The sequence below is a fragment of the Thermobia domestica genome, chromosome 2 (genome assembly GCF_964235325.1).
Source record: "Thermobia domestica chromosome 2, izTheDome1.hap1.1, whole genome shotgun sequence".
In the NCBI taxonomy this organism is placed as follows: domain Eukaryota; kingdom Metazoa; phylum Arthropoda; class Insecta; order Zygentoma; family Lepismatidae; genus Thermobia; species Thermobia domestica.
The window spans coordinates 16,954,077-16,966,832 of NC_137455.1; the positions used below are offsets into that span (position 1 = coordinate 16,954,077).

A 12,756-nucleotide genomic window follows, 5' to 3' on the forward strand; every position below is an offset into this window, starting at 1 on the left:
ATAAGTCTATTTACAGATGTTACTTTTATTCAAATTTACTAATCATATTTATTCAATTGATAATTTACAATACCCAAAAGTGATTTTGAAACATTTTATTCAAAGTATAAAATTATTTCTTAGTAGAAGTCAATTGAAATGGGTAGTTTGACAACTCGCAACACTGCACCGTCAATCGCAATGTCGCATCGCAACTGTTCGTGGTAAATTGTTCGTATTTCACGGGTGTCGGCAATAACTGCGTGCAAAGTTTAATAAATAATAATAATGGCAGCAGACGAGGGAGACGAGTATTATTTAGAATTGTCTCCAACACCAGTTCGGTTTGAATCTGTTAGCAAAGTAACAAATGTTTTCTTCGATGACTGCAATGAGCAGGTAATGTATGATTACAGAACATGAAAGTACAAGAGTAAGAAAGAATATAATTATCCAGAAATGTAAGTGCAGACTAAGAATATGCGTGTCAACACTTGGAAAATTTACTTGGATAGTCGGTTGCTTCATAAAGAAAGAACTATCATTAATTCATTTCATATTGCTACTACATTCAAAGTCTTTTTGGATATAGTATATATATATATATATATATATATATATATATATATATATATATATATATATATATAAATATAAGGTTCTGGTGCAGCTTGAAGATAAGTGACCATATACTCTGCCTTTGTACTTTTTTTGACAAAGGTAAAACTGCTCAAATTATTCTGTGCTTAATTATTCGATTTAGGTAGGTATGTTTAGATGAAGAAAAGTGCTAATTAAAAATAACCAAACTTATCTCATACTAACAAATTAGCGAAATTGTAAAAGATTCGCAATAAAGTCTGGATCTCCTCATCTATAACATTAGCCAGTTATTCAGTTTGTATTACAAGAAAGATATGAATGGAGCCGCGGCGAGTGAGAAGTATAGCGCTCGCTTCTGGTATGTGTTGTCACTTGTTCGATCCTAGCTTCCACCAAGGGGACTTTGTGGTGGACAAACAACGCATGCATGGGTTACCTCGAGGCTGTCCCACTTTATTAGCTTCGCTACATAATTATGTGAAGATGAACTTAAAAAGGAAAAGTTTTGAGCGTACAGGTTTACTTTCGGCGCACCACTCGAAACAATTGTTGAAAAATTATAATTCTTTCACTGATTTCCTTCTTATCGTCTCCTATAAGATTTGCGCTAGGCGACAGGAAAACATCTCACTTGGCATATATAAAATTCAACTGGGGTACCAGAAGTAATTATTGAAAATTTGCAATTCTTGTTCGAGTTGCGTATAAATATTGCTTCCGAATGTATGACATAAAGACTACAGTGCAAAAACTACAAACCAACCTGTGCTAGGTGACAACAAAAAGTTTCTATCTAACCGAGTCAGGGCAGGACAAAGGTGGTGGGCCCTACGTGGAGTGCATCCGAATGGAGCAGATGCGTCAGTGAAGGTGGGTATTCGAGTAAGCGAGGATTGTGAAGAAAAGTGGGTTTTGTCGAAGACACAAGTTTCAATAGCACTTGTCATGGTTTCATACTAGTAACGCTCCACTTGTAAACATAAGATACTGCTTCTGTACACTGTGCAGTAATACACCGCCGGTTGAAAATAATATCTAATAGAGACATCCTTAAAATTCACTCAGTTATTTTATCCATCGTGAAATACACAGCTGTATTACTTTGTGTAAAATTCTGTCGCTTGCTGAAATGTGTTCCTTATAAATATGTCTTTTCATACGAAGTATTCAATTTTACCTGTAAATCTTCCAACATGTGATGCGCCAAAAGTAAACCAGCACCGTTTTGAGTATTCATCTCTTGTATTTGTTAGAATTATTTTGAAAACTGTCGCTTTGTACTAAATACATTGGAAAGATAGGAGGCACGTACTGCCATCTATTGGTCATAGTTACTTCACTTATTTTGAAGTAACAGCCACTCTTAAGCTTTAATTCTCCGTGATAGTTTCCTGCTTTCGCAACCTCAGGTCCCTACGTTTCCCGGCAGTTTTTATAAAAGAAACTTCCTGTTATGGGTTAACTGCCGCAGATGACGGCTCCGAAATACAAAATTTATGGAAAAATGAACAGAATCAGACGGAATGTCATCATGAGAATAACAAAAGTAATCAAGGTCTTCAGTATAGGGTAATTAGTTAGGGAGAGAAAACAAAGTTAAATTTGTGAGCGTGTGGCCCCCCTCACCCCCATTCCATTTTAAATTTCCCAGTTACTCTTGGCTGAATTGGAATGAGGCTTCATGTACTGTTCGTCGACGCAAACTGTGTTTTGGTTTTATCTTTGTATAAGTTGGCAATTCTGTGAGTGATGACTCGTGCTTCCTGTCCACCGAATAAAGGAGGTGTAAAGTGGTTATGACAATCGAAAATATAGTCCCTCGAATTCAAATGCCATCGTAATATACCTTCACTGTTTTTAACACTTTAATTGTTTTGTGTTAATTGCAAACTTATTTAACGCTCTTTGATATTTGTATTTCTGATGAAGGATATTTATTATGAATATTTATAAAATCTTTTCTGGTGTGCTCAGCGTAAAGATATTGACGCTGAGGCAAAAAAGCCGCGAAAGGTACTCTAAGTGGTTATGGTGGACTAGATTGGTTCTACTACAGTGACGCCCGAGAACAATATCAAGGTTTTGCCTCGCAATCGTTGAAGATTTAATAAGTTTGATAATAAAAAGGGTAAGCTAAATCTGCGCAGGTATATAAATATAAATTTAACACAAGAAATATGTTAGTATACCAAGACAACGTTTAATATGTGAAATCACGTAAGTAACGAGGCATGAGCAAAGAACTTGTACGAGTGAAAGGGTGAATTCCACTTGGAATTGAAAAGTAATTATTTCCATGGAAGCTAAATAATGAATGATCAACGAGCAACAAGAAGCATGAAGAAATCTTCTTCGTAAGAATAATTACATGATTCCCCCCCCCCAAAATCCATCAATTTATAGTGTAGTTAAGTGTGATACCTAAATGGCGTGTGTTTAATACTAGTGCATCGCGTAATATAAAATTTAGCCGGCATTCGTAGTGCGTCATCTTCATTAAAGAAAGAAAGAGAATAAAATAGAAATATATAATAATTTCTTCGCATAAATTACACATTAATAAAGTTTTGGGCTTATGGTGTGTTGGTACATGTTAAATAAATCACTAATAAAATGTTGTAATGTTGTAAACGTAAGTATTATAAACCTGTGTTAAGCTAATAAAATTTACACACTATTTATTTCTTTATGTGCGATTACCTTTACAGTATTTCTGCACAATCACTACAGAGTGGCTGGATGATATGTTTAATGACTTGCACTTATTCCGCTGATACTAGTAGGCGTGGTAAGGATGGTGGGCACTCGCAGTCGCAACCTCAATGAAATAGTATTTTGGTTCGAGATCCAACTTAGAGGTTTGCGCACTTTCTGTTGTAGTATCATTATTTGTATTGCGAATGTCTTCTTCACGCCAATTGCTAAAAGCCACCACAGGTAAGCCGTATTGAACAAAAGTTGTTTCCAGCGGAGTTATAAAAATTGGTTATCCCGAATGGGATCAGGTAAGAATCAAACTCTTCCGGTCATAAGAATAACTGCCCTGAACAGGAACCGAACCCAACACAATCCAATTGTGTTACAACAATGGCGCTCCGAAACAGGAACAGAACTCCTTCACCGTTTATGTAAAAAGTAGTGATCTATGTGTAGAAACGTAAAGGTATAAAGTATCTGACTCGTACTTAGAAATTTTTTTTGCAATTGTGAAAAATGGATGCAAGTAACGTTAAGTCACTTTTAGAAGCAATTAAAGCTGAAATGCAAACTTTGCACGAGTCGTTAGAAACTAAAAGTGTTGCTTCTAATAAAGAAATGCAAAATTTACGTGAATCTTTAGAAAACAAAATTGAAAAAGTTAATGAGTCTTTAGAAAGCAAAATTGTTGAGATCAATGATTCCTTAGAAAACAAGATGTTAGAAATTTCAGAGGCAACAAAACAGCAGATCGACGATAAACTTGAGGTGCAATTAGAAATATTCAAAAAAGAATGCGTAGGTAGATATGAACAAATATCCAAAGAAATAGAGGAGAAATATGAAAAAGTTAATGATAAATGTGAGAAAATATGGGGAAAAACAGTTCAGAATTATCAGGAACTCGAGAACATTACGGTCGATTTGGGTAAATGTGAAGAAAAGGCGGACCGAGCTTTTGAGAAAATTGAAGCAATCGAGGGGTCAGTAAATAAGATTGAAGATAATTTAGAAAATAAAGAAAAAATGCTAGTGGGATTAAGTGATACGACCCACAAGTTAGAAAGAAATGTCGTTGTATTGCACAGTAGGGTTGACACTTTGTCACAGAACACTATCCCTCCCGGTATTGATATCATTAGCATGAACCAAAATATTGCTTTGATAGGTGACAGGTTGTCAGGGTTAGAAATTAAGGTAGATGAAACCCAAACGAAGTTAACCTCATTGACTGAACATGCTAGCAGAGAAGGGAGTGAACGTAACTGGCGTAGATTAAGTACATCCGGTGATGATAGGAGTAGCCATAAGTCAAAATATAGCAGTAAGGAAGAAATTAGTAGTGACAACCAAACAGATTGTAGTTCTTCGACAGCTAGTGAGACAACAAAACTAAAGAAGCGTATTAAAGTAAGAAAATCAGATAGGGGTGACGTAAAAAGGGCAAAACGACGAATATTGCGTCACGGTGACATCGAAATGTTCCCGAAATTTTCTGGTTTAGAAGATGACGAGTCACCAACTTCGTTTTTAGAGCAGTTTAAGATCGCAGCGCACGCTGTAGACGTACCTGAATCCCAATATTTAGATGTATTAGGATTTATTTTTACCGGTAACGCTCGTGAGTGGTACAAGTCAAAACTAGGTACATTTCGTTCATTTAAAGATTTCACTAAAGAATTCAAAGCTCAATTTGGTTCTGAACAAGTCATCGCAAGCAAACTCTCAGTGTTGCAATCGCAAGCGTTCAATCCGAAAACTGATGGTACTGTTACCGACTTTGTTCACAAAAGGTTCAATAAGATACGGGGTTTGTCACCTAATATACCGGATACTTTCATTGTAAATACGATTAAACAGTTAATCCCCATCTCTTACCGACGACAGTTAGCATTGTTCCCAAATTTAGACTTCAGTTCATTTTTAACCGCTATACAAAATCTTGAAGCACTGTATTATGACAGCAGAAATACTAACGATAGAAACAACTTTCATGGTAGAACTGTACGTGTCAATCAGGTAGACGAAGTGCAAGGGAATTACGAGAATTTTAATAAGAGGGGAAATTATGGTAATGAAAACCACAAAAACTCAGGTAAAGGTAAGTTTGACGGACCCAGAAGAAAGGGAACTCCGAACAAGAGAAAGTTCCATTGGAACAAAGGTAAGAATAATCACAGAAGGAATAATGATCGTAATGAAGGTCAGGGTAATAATCGTAGTAATTACGAAGATGATCACGAGTATGAAAATTCAAATCAAAACGAAAGAGTGAGCTTTGTAAATAGTAACCATGATGAAGGCATGAACCGAACACAGCCAATGTCTACATATACTCAATCTGCACCACAATTTCCGTATTATAGCCCAAGAGTTATGTTTCCACAAAACAAAGATCAACATTTAAACTAAAGTTGCTCTCCAACGCGAGTGCGGTTGGCAGAGTTGGTAATGTAAATGGTAAGTTTGGTACTGAAAGTCAAAATGCACTCAATGATTCGCAATGCGAGGTTGTTGTAATTGGAAAAAATGTAGTGAATGTTGTAAGCTGGGACACGGATTCATCTGAAAGTAGTGATGAAGAACAGAAATTTAATAGTCAAGCTAGGTCAGCTGAAATAAAAGTACAGATCTTAAATCAACCAGTAGTAGCCTTGTGTGACTCTGGAGCTTCGGTTAGTATTTTGTCGTTAGAGACATGGAAACGTATAGCGTCAATCATATCACACCCTCACTTGCGACCAGCTCCACATATTTTGTTGGTGGATTTTTCAGGTAAGAAAAAGAAACAGGTGCAAGGTGAAACAATATTGTGTATTGAAATAGGGAAAGTTAGTTTTGACGTACGTGTGCTAGTTGTCTCTGATTTGAATACTGAATGCTTATTGGGTAGAAATTTTCTCACACAATCCAAGGCAAAGATAGATTTTGGTGATAATTCTATTACGGTTGAAAAGGAAGGAGAAATTGTTAACGTACCTATGCTAGGTGGTCAAGCTGACAACATGAAAGTTACAAAAATTCTGACTAAAGGTGATGTACAGAAGAAGGTAAATTTTGTATCTGTAGTTGGTATTGAAGCTAAAATGAATGTTACTAGCGACAGCGATGATGAATCAGAAACTTTATTTGAGATTGGAAAAGTAAATGTAGAGTGTCCCATAGTAAATAATTTGGTCAGTGAAAAACAAAAATTAGAAAGAGAATGGGTTAATCATGTTGTTCTTTCTGATCAAGCTTATAATAAAGTTCGTAATTCTTGTAGTAATGAAAAAGAAATGAAAGTGTTAAATCTAGAAGTTGCTAACGAAGATAAATTTTTGTTTGATTACTATTCACAGCAAATTTCAGAAATAGACTGTGAGATCGAAAAATCGCATTGTAAATCGTTAGATAGAGCTGCAGTTTGCAATACATTTGATAGTAAAATTGAAAGTGAATTTGTTCCAATTTCAGAAATACGGGAAAGGGTCATGGAAGCACAATTGTCTGATTTTGAGAAAGAGAAATTGTTCAAATTGTTGTTGAAACATAGGAAAATTTTTAAAAATATTCCCGGACGTTGTACCAAATTTGAATATGAAATTGAGGTAGACACTGATCAACCTTTGGTTAAAAGGCAGTATACATTACCATATAAATTTAAAGAACATATTGATTCGCAAATCGATGAGTGGTTACAATGTGGCGTAATAGAATCTTGTGTGTCAATCCATTCTCACCCAATCTTTTGCGTGCCAAAGAAAAACACTAGTAAAATGCGAGTAGTAGTCGATTTAACTGTCTTGAACAAGCATGTAAAAATAAAACAATTAAAGGTAAATAAAATTGATGATCTGTTGTTAAAATTTCAGGGTGCTAAATACGTATCAAACATTGATTTAGTAGGAAGTTATACACAAGTTCCAATTTCTGAAAATTGTAGAGATTATACGGCATTCTCATGGAATGGGAAAATGTATAGATTTACATCTATTCCTTTTGGATATGCAAATGGAGGTGTAGGATTAATGGCTTGTCTTTTGGTTGTTTTAGGTCATGCATTGTTTGATAAATTAGTTACGTACATCGATGATATTTCTGTACCAACATTTTCTTTTGATGAACAGTTAGAAATTTTAAATTTGTTGTTTACAAAATTAGAAGAAGCCAATATGACTGTAAATTTAAAGAAATCTTCATTTTGCAATACGAGTTTTCAATTTCTTGGTTTCGTAGTCACACCTGAAGGCGTGAAAAAGGATCCGTCGTATGTAAAAACAATTCGAACATTGCCTCGTCCCAAAAATGTAAAGGAACTTAAGCGAGTGTTAGGTTTGTTCGAGTGGTGTTCTAAATTTGTATATCATTTCGCTCATTTAGCCAATCCATTGTTTGAACTTCTGAAAAAGAATAAAAAATGGGTTTGGACGGACGAATGTGAGCAAAGTTTTACTCAGTTAAAAGCATCGTTAGCTGAAGAAGTGTTGTTAAATCATCCGCTGTTAGATCACGATTTTTGTCTAGTGACAGACAGTTCCTTGGTAGCAGTGGGGAGTATATTATTTCAAGAAGTTAACGGTGAAAAACACATACTTGGTTTCTACAGTAAAACTTTGAATAGTGCACAGCGAAATTTCACTATCACAGAATTAGAGGCGTATGCAATCGTTACAGCCGTACGTAAATGGGGACATTTATTATATGGCCATCACGTGAAAGTTTACACAGACCATAACTCATTAGTGTTTTTGAATAAAATTCGCCATTGGAACTCTCGTTTGGCTCGGTGGAGTCTTGAATTACAGGGATTTGATTTAGAAATAACGCACATTTCAGGTAGTGAAAATGTGGCTAGTGATGCATTGTCCAGGATAGTTTTAGCTCCTCCTAGTGAAATTTTGGACATAAACAATTTAGAAGTACTTCCATCATTCTTCAGAAATCTCACACCAGGAGAGTTAACCGAAAAACAAAAGGAACATCCTGAGTACAGTAAAATCATTAAATTCCTAGAGAAACCAAATGATCCCTATAGTAAGATGCAAAACAGAAATGTAGAAAAATTTTACAAACTAGAAAATGGTATATTGTTGTATAAGAACTTTCACTTTCCTAATAGTTGGAGAATTTGCATCCCACCATCTTTAGTAAATCTGGTAATTGAAGAAATGCATAATAACCGTGGACATTTCGGGTGCGAAAGAACAGTAAGCTTCATCAGCGAGATCTGTTATTGGAAATCTATGCGGCGAGACGTGATGAACTATATTAACGATTGTCTCGAGTGTAAACGAACTAAAGTCGATACTCGACCCCCAGCTAGACCTTTAGAAACCATACAGGTGAAAGGCCCTAGGAGATTAATTTCGATTGACATTATCGGACCTCTTGTGCCATCTCCCTCAAAGTGTAAATTTATACTTTCAGTTCTGGACGTCTTTACTCGCTACCTTGTTCTTTATCCGATCCGGAACGCTACTACGAAGTGCGTAGTTAAATGTTTGGAGACATTGTACTTCGTGCACTTAGGAATACCTTCAGCTATATTGGCGGACAATGGTAGTTGTTTTATCTCTAAAAACTTCAAACAGAAAATGGAAGAATATGGTGTTAAGATATTTTATTCAACGCCTTACCATCCGGCGTCGAACGCAGTGGAGAGAATCCATCGGGAGACGAACAGGCTGTTTAGACTATTTTGTAAAGATGATCATGGTTCTTGGGAGAAATTTATACCACAAGTCGTTGTGTTGCTGAACTATTCTATATCTAGCAGTCTTGGCGCGAGTCCAGCTAGTTTACATTTGAACATACAGGCTGAAAAACCTATCTTCGAACATTTTGGCATTTTTACGAATGATACGAATGAAAACGATAATGAAAGTTGGGACAATAAATTGGTAATGGCAGATTTTAAAAGAAAAGAAGTGATCCGAAAGCGAAATGAAAGGTATAACTCACAACAGGAGAGTAAACACAAAATACAGGTGAATGATTTGGTTTTTTTGAAACAGACAAACTTAAGTTCCGCAACAGACAAGAAAATTTCCAAATTTTTCAATGTGTTCAAAGGACCCTATCTTTGTGTTAACAAACCCTCCAATTCAGAAAAGGTGTTCGAATTGTTAGATCCTTTAACTGGTAAATCAATTGGTTCACATTCAGTGGATAGACTTAAGGTGTGGAAACCTACGAAACAGACTCGTAAAATCTGGTTAGATTTAGCAGTAAAACATAGTTCTGAGAAGTACCATGATGTAATTTCAAACGAATTTAAAAATTCAGACCTAGAAAGTAGTGTTGAAACCGTTCTTTGCAATGCATTAACTACAACACCAGTATGTTTATCTCAAAGTGTTCAATCCAGAAGTAATAACCAACGAATACATAAAATATTGGAGAAATTGCTAGATATTGATAAGTATTTGAATTTTCTGTACTGTAAAAATTTGTGTTCATCCGATGTGTTGGAATTTGCGTTAGTAAATCTACAGAATCCTTATGTGGCACTAAATGAACAAGTGCAAGGAATGTAAAAAAAAAAAAAAAAAAAAAAAAAAGAAGTCGTTTCATATGATATATGCAGGCATCTGTGACCCGCTATGCGACTTCCAGATGGCCGTTGATATTTCTTTTCCAAAGCAATGGAAAAACCAGCAAAGAAATATGCCAAGTCATGGAGATGAGGTCCCCCCCCCCTTATGTATATTGGGTAATGTAACATGTTTTTAACGCTCGGAGTAAGCTATTTTGGTAAATCCCATTCTTTATTATTTTAAGTTTTTAACCTTGTATTCTTTAATTCGGCCTCATCTCGGGGAGGTAGAACAAATAATTCATTGTGGGTAGGTTCCTTCGAAATTTAGCCAGGCAGATCCTGTCGAGTGATCAGAGAGAATCATAACTGAATTATTACGTTGTAAAAATTTAGCTGTGAATCTTTAAGGCGCCGACAAATTTTATTAAATCTCGACTAAAACGTATATTACTTAATATTGTGTGAAATAAAGTTTTTAATATGTAATATGTTTTAAAAATTTGTTTACAAATGAAAGATTTCATTTCATATATCCGTGTTACTGTATTATTGCATTGTGTTTGAAGTTAACTAACTAATTAATAGTGCTGTTTAAATGTTGTATTTTAAAGGTTTGAAGAATGGAAATATTACATTATTAGGAGTTATTTTGAGAATTAGTTATAAGGAAGCATATATTGATGAAAAGGTTATTTTTGCATTTCGTGTGTTATTTTTCTCAAAATATTGAAAATTTTATGTGTTTAGTATGATAAGAATATTTAGTGTAAGGAGTAATACTACGAGTCAGATACTTACAAAAAAAAAAAAAGATTGAAATCTTATAATTTAAGTAATGGTGTAAGAAATATATTAGTTGATGTTAGTAAATAGAATATGAATAGTATATAATATAAAATGAAAATATAATAGATAATCAATATTATTCAACTTATATTGAAATCTTGTCTTATAAAAACAAATGTAATTTTATATTTTCGCATATACACACACACAAAAAAAAAGAGAAAGAAAGCCCATTTAAAATAAATAGCCCATAAAATAAAAGCCCATCTACGTTTGTGGAAAGTGTTAGTGAATCATAACGAATCAAATGTTAATAATGGAAGAAACAAGAGGAATAATAACCGGAAAAATAAATTTAAGAAGAGGAAACGCAAGATCCCAGGGTTCTGATAATCTTCAAAGAAGATCATCGTCCATATCGCACGCCATATGTGAGCGTGTGGCCCCCCTCACCCCCATTCCATTTTAAATTTCCCAGTTACTCTTGGCTGAATTGGAATGAGGCTTCATGTACTGTTCGTCGACGCAAACTGTGTTTTGGTTTTATCTTTGTATAAGTTGGCAATTCTGTGAGTGATGACTCGTGCTTCCTGTCCACCGAATAAAGGAGGTGTAAAGTGGTTATGACAATCGAAAATATAGTCCCTCGAATTCAAATGCCATCGTAATATACCTTCACTGTTTTTAACACTTTAATTGTTTTGTGTTAATTGCAAACTTATTTAACGCTCTTTGATATTTGTATTTCTGATGAAGGATATTTATTATGAATATTTATAAAATCTTTTCTGGTGTGCTCAGCGTAAAGATATTGACGCTGAGGCAAAAAAGCCGCGAAAGGTACTCTAAGTGGTTATGGTGGACTAGATTGGTTCTACTACAGTGACGCCCGAGAACAATATCAAGGTTTTGCCTCGCAATCGTTGAAGATTTAATAAGTTTGATAATAAAAAGGGTAAGCTAAATCTGCGCAGGTATATAAATATAAATTTAACACAAGAAATATGTTAGTATACCAAGACAACGTTTAATATGTGAAATCACGTAAGTAACGAGGCATGAGCAAAGAACTTGTACGAGTGAAAGGGTGAATTCCACTTGGAATTGAAAAGTAATTATTTCCATGGAAGCTAAATAATGAATGATCAACGAGCAACAAGAAGCATGAAGAAATCTTCTTCGTAAGAATAATTACATGATTCCCCCCCCCCCAAAATCCATCAATTTATAGTGTAGTTAAGTGTGATACCTAAATGGCGTGTGTTTAATACTAGTGCATCGCGTAATATAAAATTTAGCCGGCATTCGTAGTGCGTCATCTTCATTAAAGAAAGAAAGAGAATAAAATAGAAATATATAATAATTTCTTCGCATAAATTACACATTAATAAAGTTTTGGGCTTATGGTGTGTTGGTACATGTTAAATAAATCACTAATAAAATGTTGTAATGTTGTAAACGTAAGTATTATAAACCTGTGTTAAGCTAATAAAATTTACACACTATTTATTTCTTTATGTGCGATTACCTTTACAGTATTTCTGCACAATCACTACAGAGTGGCTGGATGATATGTTTAATGACTTGCACTTATTCCGCTGATACTAGTAGGCGTGGTAAGGATGGTGGGCACTCGCAGTCGCAACCTCAATGAAATAGTATTTTGGTTCGAGATCCAACTTAGAGGTTTGCGCACTTTCTGTTGTAGTATCATTATTTGTATTGCGAATGTCTTCTTCACGCCAATTGCTAAAAGCCACCACAGGTAAGCCGTATTGAACAAAAGTTGTTTCCAGCGGAGTTATAAAAATTGGTTATCCCGAATGGGATCAGGTAAGAATCAAACTCTTCCGGTCATAAGAATAACTGCCCTGAACAGGAACCGAACCCAACACAATCCAATTGTGTTACAAATTCTGGACTATATGAGTTCGCACATATTGATGCAATGTTAGACAATCGAGCATAATATGGCAGTATTTCAAATCTACTGTCTTAACTAATCTAAAACATGTATGCTACAGTAATGAAGGAAAATACTTAAATGTAGAGGTTAAACTAATAAGAAGAGCTGCATCTTAACCAAAGGAGATGAAATGTGGCAAAGGTTGGATGATATCCCATGTTATGGGGGCATACATTTGTAAAATCCACTGAAGAAGTTGTGTATT

The 12,756-nt window shown here is 35.0% G+C and overlaps 1 protein-coding gene across 1 annotated transcript in view; it reads left to right on the forward strand.

Annotated features, from left to right (window-relative positions):
- Window positions 1–175: 175 nt before the first annotated feature.
- The window catches only part of Bulli (regulator of MON1-CCZ1 complex protein bulli), a 66,454-nt gene continuing 53,873 nt past the window's right edge, over window positions 176–12,756 (forward strand). The window contains exon 1 of the mRNA XM_081739532.1: window positions 176–378. Coding sequence (XP_081595658.1) covers window positions 268–378 — 111 coding nt within the window. The 5' untranslated portion in view covers window positions 176–267. The remainder of the gene's footprint in view (window positions 379–12,756) is intronic.